The following is a 15,198-nucleotide window of genomic DNA, read 5'->3' on the forward strand; positions in this document are numbered from 1 at the left end:
ACATCTCCACAAAAATGTGCCACCCCCTTCCCACCCCTCATCCCCTTCCTCCGCTGACACCCACCTGCTGGCCCGAGGCTGAGGTCAGTGGCCACCTGGGCCAGACACGAGTCCCCAGGGAGGTGGCAACTGTCTGTGATGCTGCCAGCCGCCGCGTCCTGCTCCTCGGCAAGCTGCAAGCCCCTGAGGAAGTGGCAACAGTGGGTCACGTTGCCCGGAGCACGAGTTCTGGCCCTGCTCCTCCACCAACTGACCTCTCCTGGCGGCACGACGCGATCCAGTCCCTCACGACGGCGCAGAAGGTTGGCATGTCCAGCACCGTGCCCGTGGCCGAGGGCTCCAGCATGAGGCGCAGGGCTCTCAGAGGCCCTTCCTCTGCGCTCTGACCGCTCACTGCCTGCAGGTACTCGACCACCCGCTGGGCCACCACCGTCCCTGTGGCACAGGGGGAGCTGTCGGGCCCTGGGGCCACCCCTGACAGAGCTCCGGCTGGTGCCCAGCTCTGTGGACCACCCCCCTTGCACTAGCCCTGGCCCCTTGGCTACCTGTGTGCTCGGGGTCGCAGACGCTGAAGGTGTAGTTGATGACAAACTCCTCTGAGCAGATGGTGTCCTGGTTTGCGGCCATGACGCCCCGGGCTGCTGTGTGCCGAGAGGGAGAGGTGATGGAAGGCTCTGTCCCCTCGCCCTGCTGCCCACCACGGGGAACTGGTGAGTCCCTACTTGGCGAGGTGTTCTGCAGGGTCTCAAGCCTCCTCAGCGGGTACAGCAACGCCTGTGGGTGTGAGGTGAGGGGGATGAAGGCCCCTCGGCAGCCATCATGCCGGAGTTGGGGTTGCTTGGGGGCCCCTTCTGCCCTGGGACTGGGATGGGAATGGGGCTGAGGGCGGCCCGTTTTCCCCCGCTGGGGGAGAAGGAACAGGGCCAGGGGCGGCTCGTTGCTCCCCTGAGGGAGAAGGAGCAGGGCCGGGATAGACTCGTTCCGCACCTGAAGGAGAAGGAGCAGGGCTGAGGGCGCTCCGTTGCTCCCCTGAGGGAGGAGCGGGGCCGGGGGCGGCTCGTTCCCGCCCTGAGGGAGGAGCGGGGCCGGGAGCAGCTTGTTCCTGCCCACAAGACAGATCGGCGCTCAGGTTGCTCGCTGCGGGGTGATCGCCGTTTTCCTGTGTTTATTTTGCTTCTTCCAGCCCATTTGATTGCCTGAGAGAGAGAACAGAAGCCTCGGGACCCCTTCCCACCCCCTTCAGAGCCCCAGCAGCAGCTTCTCGAGGTTGCTCTCCAGGTTCCTCACCAGAAACATTGGCACCAGCAGCAGCCAGAGCTGGGACACCAGGGAGATGAAAGAGTTCAGAAAGGTGGGTGCAGGGGCTGGAATAGTAGCATTTTTGGGGTTTTTGGAGGATTGTTAAGAATTCCCTGTTTCATACCTTGTTTTACTAGGCTAAGACACTCGGTTATACAAGGAGTGCAGATAACTGCAGTGCCTGTCAATCCAGAACCAGGGAAAGAGAAAACTCATTCCCTGATGATATTAAAGACAAAAGAAGATCCAAAATTGATACCAATTCGGCAAGTATTGACTTGTGTTTAACCTGCAGTGAGTCTGCACTCAGAGGTGTGGAACAGTCTGCTGTCCCCTGAGAGCTGTGGAGAGCCACGGCTCACTGGGCCCTGCCAGGCCCCAACCTCTTGAGATTTGGGGAAAAGGGTTTTTTTTTTTTTTTTTTTTCCCTTGCATCATTTTATAACGGGGAATAGACCCTCAGGGGATTGAAGGAACCCCCTTAGGATGCACACTGAGGCACTGGAAGGATCCGGGAGGCAATCCTTGGACTGGGAAACAATTGTAGAATCATAGAATGGGAGGGTTGGAAGGGACCTTTGGGGCTCATCCAGTCCAACCCCCCCTGCAGATGCAGCTCCCACCTAGATCGGGTCACACAGAAACGTGTCCAGGTGGGTCCTGAAGACCTCCAAGGAAGGAGCCTCCACAGCCTCCCTGGGCAGCCTGGGCCAGGGCTCCCTTGCCCTGACAGTGAAAGAGCTTTTTCTTATGTTTCAATGGAATTGCAGCTTCATCCCATTACCCCTTATTACATGTGATTAAAGTGTGCAAAGAGCTAAAAGGGAAGGGAACTGAAGGACAGAAATGCAGAGAGAGGCCAGAGGAACAGCCCAGCAGCTCTGGGGGAAGATTGCAACAGGCTCTCTTCACGTCTGGGGAACACATCTCCACAACTTTTTAATGGGGGAGGAGGCAGAGGCCTGATGCAGCCGTTCCAGGTCATAGTGAGGGCTGCTGAAATGAAATGGACAATTCCCAGAGTGGGGACAGAAGCCCAGGGCTGTGCAGGGGGCCCCATCCCCACCGTGTCCCAGCACCACACCCAGCAACGCCAATGTCACAGTGCTCGGGGCGGGGCGGGGGGTACAAAAGGGAGCAGCTCCTGGGTCTCGCTGGCAGAGCGGCTCAGAGGCAGCTGCAGACAGGCAAGAGGAGACCCTTGAGGGGCTGCTTTGAGTGAGGTTCTTTGGCAAGGAGAGAGACCGGAGAACAGAGGCCAGACAAGGCTGCTGGAAGTTCTCTGCTGCCATCCAGCTCCTGCCAGAGCCACCCTCAAAGCCCACCGGAGGCATGGAAAGCCTTTCCCACCGCAGAGTGGGGGCTAGAGCAAGGAGCCTTCCCAAGGAGCCCTGCAGAGCCCAGCCTCCTCATGCCCTGCGGATCCAGAGGGAGAAGACGTAAGCAATGGGGTGCAGAGATGTTGCCAGGGGTCCCAGTGCTCTGTAGCACCCACTGGTGCCCTGCCAGGCACGGGGGGGGTGGGTTCTCAGCCCCAAGGCGGGTCAGGCCGGGGGCATTTGAGATGGCTCCAGGATGAGAGGGGGCTCGGGCATGTCCTGGGAGGTGTGAGCAGCCCGTGGGAGCAGGAGGCAGGTCCTGCTCACAAGCTCAGGGCCAGCGCTGGGGTCAGGAAGGGATTTTCCCCTGGGGCAGTCTGGCACTGTGCTCGAGCACAGCCACTGGTCAGGGCTCCTGAGCTCCACGGTGGCTCGGTCCCTGCCTGCTGCTCGTGCCCCATGCAGATGGCCTCTTGTGTCCTGCCTCGGGGAGAGGAAGCTTCTTTCCCCTGCACTGCCTGAGTGGCTGTCACTGGGGTTTTTTGGTGCCTCTGTGGCCCTGAGCACGGCCCCTGGCCGGGGCTCCTCAGGGTCCTTGTCGCCAGGCGCCTGCTGCTTGTGTCCTATGAAGGTGGCCCTCGGGCACTGCATTCTGACAACTCTCTGTGCCATGTAGCCCCAGTGTCCATGCAGAGAAGCCAGCAGCATCCCTCATCATCAGCCACAGGGATCTGCAGCGCATTGAGGAATCAGCTCGAGTCCTCTCCAAGGAGGAGCGTGAGGCCCAGCTGGCAGCCCTCAAAGCGCAGAGGGCAGCCGCACTCGTAAGCATTTCTCCTCTTGCCCCTTCATTCCTTGGTTGCTCCCCCAGTGCGTGGGGAGCCCTGAGTGCTGTGGGAGAGCCTCTGTGCTGCATCTCTGGCAGCCTGCAATGGGAGTGGGGTGTCTTAGCAGGGCTGTGGGAAGGGGCCGGGCTGCGGGGGAACATGTCCCTCGTGAGCCAGGCTGCCCCGCAGCACCCCGGGGTGGGTTCAGGCTTGGACTCGGGCTTGGGCTTGGGCTTGGGCTGGCAGGGCTGCTGAAAGCCAGACATCCTGTCCCCTCAGGAGGCCGTGAGAGAGCGCTCGAAGGCGGCCAGGCAAAAGGCCCTGGAGCAGCAGCAGAGGGAGAAGCCGAGCGAGCTGGAGGAGGAGGCGCGGGAGCGGGCGCAGGCCCTGCTGAAGCAGTCCGAGAGGAAGCGGTTGGAGCAGGAGGAGGAGATAAAAGAGTTCAAAACGGTGGGTGCAGGGGCTGCCTGGCATCAGCTGGCCCCTGCCTGAGCTGCCTGCTCCCAGGGCCTTCCTCTCCTGCCCTTTTCCCCGCCTCCATCCCTGTGCCTGGCCCTGCTGCCGCTGCAGAGTCTGGCTCAGAGAGCAGCGAGCCCTGTTGCCCCACAGCTCCTCCTGGGCACCAAGTGCCACGTGATCCGCGACGCCCAGATCCTGGAGAAGCAGCTCATCGCAAAAGAGCTGCAGGAAGAAGAGAATCGCCTGGCCAGGATGGTGGAGGCGGAGAGGAAAAAGGCTGAGGGGAAGCAGGAGGAGCTGGAGCGCAGGAGGAAGCAGGAGCTGATCAGGTTTGCAGCAGAGTCCTGATGGAGCACTGGAGTCCTGATGGAGCGCTGGGCTTTCTGCCTCTGGGAGTGGGACGGAGCTGGAGGGATCCCTTCTGCTCTCTGCTCTCCAGAGGGAGACAGGAGATCGTCAGGCAGATGGAGAAGAACGCGGAGGAGCGCGCTCTGAGAGCTGTGCAACAGGAGGAGGAGGCTCAGGAGCTGCGGCAGCAGATGGAGCAGCTGAAGATGGAGGAGCAGAAGGTGCGACCGGGGACCCGCCGGGGAGCAGGGGGGCTGCGGTTGGGTGTTCACCTTGGATGGAAGGGTGAGCCCGTGCTGGGCAAGTCACACTGGGTGTGTGGAGCAACAGCCGTCAGAATGAGAGCTCTGGTCTGCTGGGCAAGTTGAGGCATCCTCAGAAAGTGACCCCTTGCTGCTGGGCCCTGAGGAAGGCCCCTGGGGAGAGGGGAGGGAGCAATTTGTGCTGTGGCACTTGCCCTCTCACCCTCGGAGCCTCTGCACCACCGTCAGGACTTGCAGCGCAGACGGGAGCAGCAGAAGAAAACCCAGGCGGAGATCAAACGTGTCAATGACGCGAATCGGAAGCTCAAGGAGGAGCAGACCGAGCTGGAGAGGCTGGCAGACGAGCGGATTCTGCAGTACCAGCGGCAGAAAATGGTAAGAGGCCTGGGCGTGGGTGGCTGTGGGGTAGGTTCATGGGGCTGCAGGGATCTGCCACGAGACTGTGTCCCACGCAGGAGCGGGAGGCCAAGCTGGAGGCCGAGCAGGCGCGACTCCGCCAGGAGAAAGAGAAGGAGATTGCACGCTTCAGGGCCATGCAGGAGAGGGCCCGGGACCAGAAGGCAGAGCAGGTGAGCAACTCGCTGCCAAGCACATGCCACGTGCTCCTTCCCCCACTGCCTCCCTCGCCACCTTCCCCATCACCCCCCCGGGGCAGCAACGGGGGAGCTCCCTGCACGGGGCCTCTCTCCTGGGGGGCTGCGGGCGCCGAGTAGCAGCTGGAGCAGGGCGAGGGAGAGGGAGAGAGGCAGAGCCCCGCTGCAGCGGTGGCAGAGCTGGCCTCTGCGGGAAGCCCCCGCCGCCCCCTCCAGCGTCACCGCGGTCCCCTGGGCAGGACGCGCTGAGGGCCAAGCGCAGCCAGGAGGCTGCCGAGCGCGAGTGGCGGCGCAAGGAGCTGGAGGCGGCGCGGAGAAAGGCCGCGCTGCAGCAGCAGCTGGAGCGGAGCCGCTGTGAGCAGATGGCGCGGCGCGAGCACGAGGCGGCCATCCAGGTACAACGGGACCGGCAAGACTTTGAGAGGAGCCTCAGGTGAGAGGGACCCTGCCTGGACCAAGAGGGGAGCTGACAGGGGGCTCCTGGCAAGAATCGGCCACGGCTGGGGGCTGCGGTGCCGGCCGAGGCCCCCGCGGGCAGGGGCTGCGGCGGGGCCGTTCACCCGCCCCTCTCCCCTCTCTGTCCCCCGTCCCGCAGGGCCCTGCGGGAGCAGCTGCAGAAGGAGAAGGCCGAGGCGGCGCGGAGGGCAGAGCAGCGGCTCGCCCACGCCAGCGCCGTCCGGCGCCAGATGCAGGAGCGGCAGCAGCAGCTGACGCGGGAGCGGGTGGCCGAGTTCGAGGAGGCCCGGCGGCGGCAGGAGGAGGCCCAGCAGCGCAGCCTGCGCATCGCCCGCCACAAGCAGCAGCTGCTGCAGGAGTTCAGGTGAGGGGCCGCCGGCGCCTGCTTGCTCCCCTGCCTGTCCCTCAGGCCTTCCCGGCTGCCCTGAGCCACCTCACAGCTCCCGTGGCATCCTCATCAGCCAGACTGCGCTCCGGGCCACGCTCCTGCAGCTCGATGCCGCTGCAGCACAGGCTGACTGACCCTTTCTTTCCTCTGCAGGCCCTTGGGCATCCCTGAGAAATATTGTGCCCATCTGGAGCGGAAGGCCCAGAGCTGAGCAGGAGCAGCTCCTGGCCAGGCTCAGCCCCAGCAGGAGGGAACTTCAGCTCCCCAGCCATTTCGGGGCTTCCATTTCAGTCTTTAGAGTTGTCGAGAATAAAGAGAGTTGTTTATGGAGCAGATGGTGTGTTTTGTCCTTCTCTTGCCTGGGGTCTGTGGGCCAGCAGCTGCCCGTGGGGCTGGAGTCCCCCAGAGGCGCGTCACCCAACCTCCCCCTTCCTGGGGCAGAGCTTGCCCCTTGCCCATCTCCCCACATCTGCTGGGAGGGCCCAGGGGAGGGCCCAGGAGCATCCCCAGGCCCTCAGCACGGCTCGGTGTCCCCACTGAAGCAGGGCTGCCCCAGGCAGGGTCCCCATGAGGCAGGCAGGCTCTTCTCCGTGCACACAGCCCTGGCACCCAGCTTCTCACCCAGCTCTCACCTCCAGGGACTTTTTTCCCCAAGCCGCTTATTGCAACTCTTGTGCAGCTGGGGCAACCTGTGGGCTAGTGTGGAACGAGCAGGGCCCTGCCAGAGCAGGAGCAAAGCCTGGGCTCTGCTTCCCTCTCGGCTCACCGGGGCCTTTGTCGCCCCAGAAGCGGATCCGCAGCCGTGTGCCACTCGCCAACAGTCACACGCTCGGCAGAAACGGTGCTGGTTGATGTCAGGGCTGTGCAGGCCCGGCTGCTGCCTGGGAATTCCACAAACCCAGCACACCCCACAGAGTTAAAACACAAAACTGGGAGTTAAAACACACAAAAGGGGATTTAGACCCTAAAACCGAGGGTTTAGATCCCAAAAACAAGGATTTATATGCGAAAACCACGTGGTGTGGACGTAAAATGAGGATTTAGACCCTAAAAACTAGACTATAGGGGCAAAAAACCAAGGATTTAGACCCAAAAACCACGGGTTTAGTCCTTAAAAAAAAGGAACTAGACCCTAAAACTGGGAGTTAAGACACCAAAAAAAGAGGATTAGGTGCTAAAACTGAGGGTTTAGACCCAAAACCAAGTGGTATAGACCTCAGAAAAAAAGGATTCAGACCCTAAAAACTAGATTTTAGGCCCCAAAAAATGAGGATTTAGACCGTAAAACTGTGGGTTTAGACCAAAAAATGGAGATTTAGACCCTACAACTGGGTGATTAGACCCCAAATACAAGGATTTAGTCCCTAAAACCAGGGGTTTAATCCTAAAAACGAGGATCTAGACCCTAAAACTGGGAGTTTAGACACAACAAAGGGGATTTAGACCCTAAACCCGAGGGTTTAGATCCCAAAAACAAGGATTTAGACACGAAAAAGACGATATGGACGTAAAATGGGGATTTAGACCCTAAAAACCATGATATAGACCCCAAAACCAAGGATTTAGACCCTAAAACCAGGGGTTTAGTCCTTAAAACGAGGATTTAGACCCTAAAACTGGTTGTTTAAACCCCCAAAACAAGGATTTAGACCCTAAAATGAGGGGTTTAGTCCTAAAAATGAGGATCCAAACCCTAAAACTGGGAGTTAAGACACCAAGAAGAGGGGATTTAGACGCTAAAACTGAGGGTTTAGACCCAAAAACAAGGATTTAGACCCTAAAAGTGTGGGTTTAGACCAAAAAAAATGAGGATTTAGACCCTAAAACAGGGTGTTCAGACCCCAAAACCAAGGATTTAGACCCTACACCCAAGGGTTTAGTCCTTAAAAACGAGGATCCACACCCTACAACTGGGAGTTTAGACACCAAAAAAAGGCGATTTAGATGGTAAAACTGAGAGTTTAGACCACAAAACCGAGGATTTAGACCCAAAACCAGGTGTTATAGACCTAAAACGAGGATTTAGACCCTAAAAACTAGACTTTAGGACCAAAAAACGAGGATTAAGACCCTTAAACCGGCAGTTTAGACCCCAAAAAATTGATTTAGACCCTAAAAGTATGGGATTAGACCTAAAAATTAGCTTTTAGACCCTAAAACTGGGGGTATAGATCCCAAAAACGAGTATTTAGACCCTAACATCTAGACTTAAGACCCCAAAACCGAAGAATTAGACCCTAAAACAGTGGGTTTAGACCCTAAAAACAAGGATTTAGACCCTAAAACTGTGGTTTAGACAAAAAAATGAGACCAAAACAGAGAATTTAGATCCTAAAAGTATGGGTCTTGCCATTAAAATTAGGATCTAGCCCCTAAAACAGGAGGTTTATACTGAAAACAAGGATTTAGATCCTAAAACTACTTGTTTAGACCCCCAAAACAAGGATTTAGACCCTAAAACGAGGGGTTTAGACACCAGAAACGAGGATTTAGACCTAAAACCAGGTCGCATAGACCTCAAAACAAGGATTTAGACCCTAAAAACTAGACTTTAGGCTCCAAAAATGAGGAGTTAGACCCTAAAAACAGGGGTTTAATCCTAAACACTGGGATCCAGACCCTAAAGCTGCCTCAAGGAGCCTGAACCTTGCGGAAAAGTAACGTGTGATGTGAGCTGTGTGTTGTAGGACGAACGCGGCAGGAACGGGCTGAGCTGATGCAGAGCGAGGTGTGGAGGCTCGTTCTCGGCCCGCAGACTCCATTTCCCATCACCCCCAGCGGCTCGCTGCCGCCCAAAGCTGCGGGCGGGAGCCGCGGTGCCTGACGGGAGTTGTAGTTGTGCGGCGGCGCCCGGCGGGAGGCGCCGTGCGGCGGAGGGGGCGGGGCCTCGGCTTCCCAGCGTGCCCCGCGCGGAGGCCGCGCTCGTGCCCCGCTCGCGTGCCGGCTCCTCCTTCTCCTCCCTCGGGCTCCTGTTTCTGCTCTGGGTCTGCGAGAGGATTCTCGCCGTGGAAAGAGAAGATTCGCAGTGAGCAACGGCACAGAGCCCAGTGTGCGGCCTGTGCCCTGCTCGCGCCGCCGCTCGCGCTCCCGGGGCCGTTCGGTCACCCCAGAACTTCGTGTCCTGCTCCTCCCCCCCCGCCCGGCGCTTCCTTCGTGCTGTGCGTGTGTAAACGCCGCTCGATGCGGTGCCGCGGGAAGGGGGGAGCGAGTCCAGCCCCAGAGAGGGGTGGCAGCAGCTCGAAGGGCTCCCGGAGCCCTCCCGGGTCAGGAATCGCTGCGGCAGGGCCGGGTCCGTCTCTCCTGCTGCTGACTTGGGCCTTGCTGCTGGAGCCGTCTCTGCGCAGGGGCCGGTGGCTGCAGCTCAGGAGGGAGCCCCGGGGCTGTGGGGCGGCTGCCTCTGGCCTGGCTGCCTTTTGAGACCGGAGGTTGCCACTTAGGCTCTGTCTCTCTGCTGCTGCTTCTCCCTCACGGGTGGTGTGAGCACGTCTGGGGGCAGAAAACACAGAGCTGTGGCGAACGGTTGGGAGCCCCACGGGTTGTCATCTGAGTCGGGTGCTTTTAGTGGTATAAAGGGCTTTGGATTCCCTAAAGGAAGCCTCGTGAGGGCCATCAGTGGGAGGGGGCTCGTGGTCAGTGCTGTCTGCTCCTTGGGTTCATGTGGTGGACACAGCTCTTTGCTCCTCTTCATGCTGGTTCAGTTCGACGTGCCCTACCCTCACCTCTTTCTGTCCTGCTACCCTCTGAACTCCCTCTATTGGGGTTTTATCTGGACTTGCAAGTCTAATTCTCCCTTGTCATTGCTTGTAGCACACGGGAAGGTGACAACAGGAATTGTTGTGGCGATTCTTCGGGTAGGTGCAAGGCTTTGGGCTGTCTGGGTGTTGTCAACACCCTCCTGCTCAGAGCCTACACCTAAACCACACACCATCAGTCACACAAACAGCCTCCAGCAGAGGCACTTCCCAACCCAGCCTCTTGCAAAAAGCAAGGTGCTCACAGAAAGAGGAGAAGCCGGGAGGGTTTGAAAACATTTGGGGGGAAACTTTGTGAGTCCCTGTGCAGTGTTCCAGCTGGAGCTGTGAAAACCTTCTCCAAAAGAAGAAAACCTTCTCCAAGCCTCATTCCAGTGGGGTCTCTGACTGTCCCCACCCCTTTTTCTTGATGAGCTGAGTTGAGAGCCTTGTCCTCTTCTAGGAGACAGCCAGATCCTGCAGGTTGCTGGTTGTTAACATGGTCTGTGTTTGTGTTTCAGGGGCCCTGTGGAAGCCCCTGAAAGCCTGTGGAAGCGGCCAAGGCCGGCGCCTTGGTTCTGTGCCTGTGTGAGAAGGGAGATGCCAAGATCATGGAAGAGACAGGCAAGGTTTCCCCGAAGGAAAAAGAAATGAAAACCAGGGGAGACCCATCCCCAGAGAGATTCTTTACTTTTCATCCTTTGTTGTGTTTCTGGCTCCTGTTGGGCAGCTGGTGTGAATGGGCAAGGGCACAGAGAGCAGGACTGTGGTTAGTGGAGTAAATGCTTCATTCTTCCCAGAAAACCCAGTTTTAAGCCAAATCCTGCTGCTGTGGAGGGCTCCAAGGTGCCAGCCCAGGGAGCTGCATCAGGGCTGGGCCGGGCTGGGGCAGGTGTGAGGGGGAAATGGGGCCCCATGGAACGTGTCACCGTTTCACAGAGCCCTTGGTTCTCTGACATGATGTAGTGATCGCGCTGCCGTGGCCGGGACAGGACAGGGCAGAGTGTGGCTGCAGGAGCCCCTGTGCAGACCCCTGGTTCCCCACTGACTCGCGCCACAGTGCTTTGGCCAGTGTCTCCCAGCCCTCGAGGCCAGGCCTCAGCAGGATGGCAGAGAGACCCCGCAGTGTGTCCAGGCTGTCCTGGCAGGGAGAGGAGGAACAGGAGGAGAAGAACCCTGGGGCTGCTGCAGCAGGGCAGCCTGAAGAGGTGCAGGAGGTCCAGGCAGGTGAGTGGCTGAGCTGGGCCTCAGTGCTGGTGGCTGCAGCTGCCTGGGCCCTGTCCCATCCCCCGTGGGCATCCCCAGGGAGAGAGGGGCTGGGACTGTTCCACATGGCTGGACTCCATCCCCTGGGCACCCCCAGACTGCAGCCAGAGAGACGTGGGTCACCGTCCCCGGCAGCCCCTGTGCCGGGGCTGGCCCTGCTCGGGGAGCGCAAGGCTCGGCTGTGTTCCCCTCAGCTCTGCCTCAGCTCGCTCTTTGCCCCTTGCAGACTGGGACCTGTCAGAAGAGGAACAGCTCAGGCGTGTGTCAGAGGAGCAGTGGCTGTGTGAGAACATTGAGGAGCTGAGTCTCAAGGACCCGCCCGATGTGGTGGTGACCCTCCTGCAGTCACACCCGCCGTGCGACAGGTAACGGGACCATCCTGCCCAGAGAGCCCAGGGCCCGGGAGCTGCCAGGCAGATGGAGGTTTTCAGGACCCTGTGGACTCTCTGGTGTCCAGCGCTGTGTTGTCAGTGCCAGAGCCCCCTGCCACGCTCCCTCCATGCACCTCGAGGCCCTGTTGCTCAGGGCAGCGGGCAGAGGCAGGGCTAGCAGCTAGCCCCAGCCCCTGTGGTTGCCCAGGCCACGGTGCTGTGGCCAAGCCCCCCCTGACACTGATCTGTGGGCCTGCAGAGCTGCTGCGACCCTCTGGAGGCAGATGATCTCCCTGAGAATGACAGTAGACAACGTGCTGGAGGAACTGCTGTCCGTGCTGCAGGACTGGCCCCTGCACAGCACATTCACCTCAGATGGGAACAGCGTTGACATCTTTGGCCTGGCTGTGAGTTTCCAGCCTGTGCCCCTGCTTGCCCTGGGCTTGGGCTGTGCCCCAGGGACATCTCAGCGCTGAGCTCTGTCTCGGGGCGTTTTCTTTTCTGCAGGCAACCAGGGCACTGCTGGAGATCATCCGAATGCCCGTGTGCCAGGAGAGCCTGAGGCTGTATTTCCCCCAGCTCTTCCTGGCTCTGCTCTTCCAAATTTTCTGCAGCATGGAGGAGCTGCCTGAGGAGCTCTTGTGTCAGGGAGGCCAGCAGAAAGGCTGCCATCCCGCCACCCCCAGCAGGTGCCCCATACCACTCCTGCCGTCCCTGCCACGGCCCGGAGCTGGGGCCAGGGCTCCCAGTGTGACCTGGGCTTTGCTCTGCACACAGGTTGGCAATGGAGACCATGAAAGAACTGCTCTGCAGCCTGGGCCGTGAGGGGATGGTGCTTGAAGTCGAGCGTCAGGGTGGCTGGGAAGACCTCCTGAACCCTGACACCCGGCACTTTGCGACGCAGGTGCTGGCCAGGTGAGAGCTCCCTTCTCCCTGCTCCCCCCCCGGGTTCTGCCCTGCAGACAGCACCCCACAATCACCTTGGTGGTGGGTGACAGGGGCTTGCCACTGAGGGCTGGCTCAACAGGCTGGAAAACCTGGGAGAGGTGGGTGCACAGCAGCAGACACCCCAAAAACGCCAGCATCCCCTCCCGTGGTGTCCGGACTGGCGACACAGGATGGGGGGTCTGTCCCAGGGCCGGGCAGGATGCACAGAGAGTGCCCCGGGGGCAGGAAAGGAGTGTCCTCAGAAGGGAAGGCTGTGGGGCAGGAAGGGTGTTTTTCTGGTCTCCTGCCCAAAAGGAGCCGTCTGGGCTGGGGCACTGCCTGTCTCCTGGTCAGGGCTCTTGGGGAAAGATCAGCCCTTGGCGAGTCAGTCCTGGGAGAGCTTTGGCCACCCTGCCCAGGGTCTACAGTACCACCTTCTCCCCTGGCAGAGAGATGCATGGCATGTGGAGGAGCTCCCTGTACCACATGGCTCAGAGGCTGGTGGAGCTGCTCAGCAGGGAGCAGCCGCGCTGGGAGGTCCCCACCATGTTGCTCCTGGCTGAGGTGAGCCTGAGCTGGGATGAGATGGGGGGAGCCCAGGCTGTGGGGCCAGGGCAGAGGGTCACTGCTCGGTGTGTTTCAGCTCCTGGCCTGCCTTGACATGAGTGCATGGGATGAACATGTCCTGCAGCTGGTGCAAAGGTACCTGGGGAGCGAGAGCAGCGTGATGCGGTGCCTGGTGCTCAGAGCCCTCAGTGCCCTCTGCCACAAACCCGTGATGGTGAGCAGGGGGCAGCTGCTGGAGCCGTGCTGGGAGTGTGGGGCTGGGTGAGGGGAGCTGGGGGACACACAGCTGGGGCTTGACTGTGCTTTGGGAGCTCTGGCAGCTGCTGCCAGCCCTGCTGCCTCCCCAGTGGCCTCCCCAAGCCCTTCGGGGCAGGTCTTTGGCTTCTGGGTCCCGAGGCTGCAGCGTGGGGTTGAACCTCTGTAGTGGTTTGGGCAGGGCAGTTTTCATGGCTTCACCACAAGCATCGTGTTGCACACAGGATGAAATGATGCAGATCCTGCAGAGAAGGCTCATGGAGCTGCTGGGGGATGCAGATGAGGAGGTGGTTGTGATGACCCTTAATCTGCTCAGCAACATTCTCCACAACTGCAACACCCGAGTTGTCAGCGTCATGGCTCTGGAGCTGACTTGGAGGCTCCCGCCACTCTTCCACCACGTAAGGCTTTGTGTCTCCCCCCTCCCCACAGGCACTGGCTGCTGCCAGGAAAAGTCTGAGCTCCGTGGGCTTTCAGGCCCGTGCCCACGTGGGCCTACAGCAGCCAGTCTTCCTTTTCTCCGGGACATCATCCACGTGCGGCTGCTCTCCCTTCGGCTCTTCCAACATACCATGGAGGCTCTCAAGAAAGAAGAAAGCAAGCTGCTGAAGGCACAGGTGCACCAGAACCTGGTCCCACTGCTCTGCCTCCTGCATGAGGAGAGCCAGGAGGTGGCAGAGGTGAGGATCTCTGACCTTCCCATGTCACTGCAGGAGATGCCTGGGGCCAGGAACGGCCCTGAGCTTTGCCCAGGCAAGGGGACACAGCTCCTGTGCCCTGGGCAGCAGTACCATCTCCCTTCTCTGTGTCCCTGCAGGCCTCTCAGGTCACCCTGCTGCGAGCTGCCACGTTCCTGAAGAAGAGGAGGCTCAGACAGGTGCTGGAGAAGTGTAAGCTGTGGGCAGTGGACGAGTGCCTGGTAAGGACTGCCCTCAAGCCCCAGCCCCAGCCTGGGCACGCTGTGCCCCTGCCCACAACTGCAGCTCGTCCCGGGCACAGCCACCACCTGGCCAAGGGGAGAGTTGGCACCAACCCTTCCCTTGCCTCCTCTCCCTCTGCAGCTCTCGCAGTGCAGCAGCAGCAGAGCCGTGCAGTAGGTGCGACAGGCCCTGTGGTGCCTCTGCAGCCCGCAGCAGCCCGTGCGAGAGACGGCCGTGAGGTTCCTGGGTGAGACACAGCCCCATCCCTCCCTGAGCCGCTGGAGCTGAACCCCAGCCCCGGCTCTGAGTCTCTGCAGCCTCGAGTGCCCAGTGCCCGGGGAAGAGCCTGGGCTCAGCCCTGCCAAGGGGAGGGGGGTTGGAGGCTGGGCTGGAGGGGCTGATGTGGGGCAGCTGTGACCAAGCGTCTGTTCCCAGGACTCGCCAGGCAGCACCTGAGGGGACAGGAGAAGGAACTGCAGCTCATCCATCGGGGTGAGTGAAGGCAGGGGGCTGTCAGCAGGGACTGGCGGGGAGGCCCTAAGCAGGGACCTGCAACTCCTGCCCTGGCCAGGGAGAACAGAGAGCGTGGGCAGAGCAGAGTGACGTCAGGGGCACGTGGGGTATCCGTGGGCAGCACCTTCCAGCTGATCCCCTTGGTCCCGGCTCCATGCAGACCATGGGAAGAGCTGGAGGGGTGTCCCTGGCAGGAGGGGTTCCTGGGGGGAACCCAGGCTCTGATCTCAGCTCCGTTCCTCTCCGTTTCAGCCCTTCAACATATGACAGATGACGTCAACCTGTCGGTCGCAAACCTGGCAGTTCAGGCCCAGCTGAGCCTGAGAGCTGCAGAGGAAGCAGCTTCCTCCAGACCCAGCGTGTGAGACCGGCTCTGCAGGGCCTGGAGGGGATGGACTGCTCCCTGGGCCTGTGGCTGACTGGGCAGCTGCAGCTCAGCGCAGGGCTGGTCCCAGGAGAACACTCCATGAGATTTTCCCTGTGCTCCCTGGCAAGTCTTTAATCCCTCAACCCACCAGCAGTGTTCTGTTGATTCATGGCACAGTGGTTCAGGCACTTTGTAGTTTTTAATGTGTGCAAAGGGCTTTGCTAAAAACAATAAAGCTCCGTCATCAAAAGTGAAGCATGTTCCATTTCGGTGCCAAGATATTATGTGAAGTCACTGAGCACTGCTATCGTGCCCAGATGTCCTGTAAT

At 60.0% G+C, this 15,198-nt stretch overlaps 1 protein-coding gene across 1 annotated transcript; it reads left to right on the forward strand.

Annotated features, from left to right (window-relative positions):
* The first annotated feature begins 2,631 nt into the window (after positions 1-2,631).
* On the forward strand, positions 2,632-6,163 carry LOC133627599 (cilia- and flagella-associated protein 45-like). Its single transcript, XM_062013898.1, has 10 exons — positions 2,632-2,738; positions 3,295-3,442; positions 3,725-3,895; positions 4,055-4,233; positions 4,344-4,473; positions 4,744-4,890; positions 4,971-5,084; positions 5,348-5,541; positions 5,704-5,928; positions 6,106-6,163. Exons 1-10 carry the CDS (start codon positions 2,632-2,634, stop codon positions 6,161-6,163), a joined length of 1,473 nt encoding a protein of 490 aa, XP_061869882.1.
* Positions 6,164-15,198: the final 9,035 nt, after the last annotated feature.

Source organism: Colius striatus, chromosome 23, assembly GCF_028858725.1.
Source record: "Colius striatus isolate bColStr4 chromosome 23, bColStr4.1.hap1, whole genome shotgun sequence".
NCBI classification, from domain to species: Eukaryota; Metazoa; Chordata; class Aves; order Coliiformes; family Coliidae; genus Colius; species Colius striatus.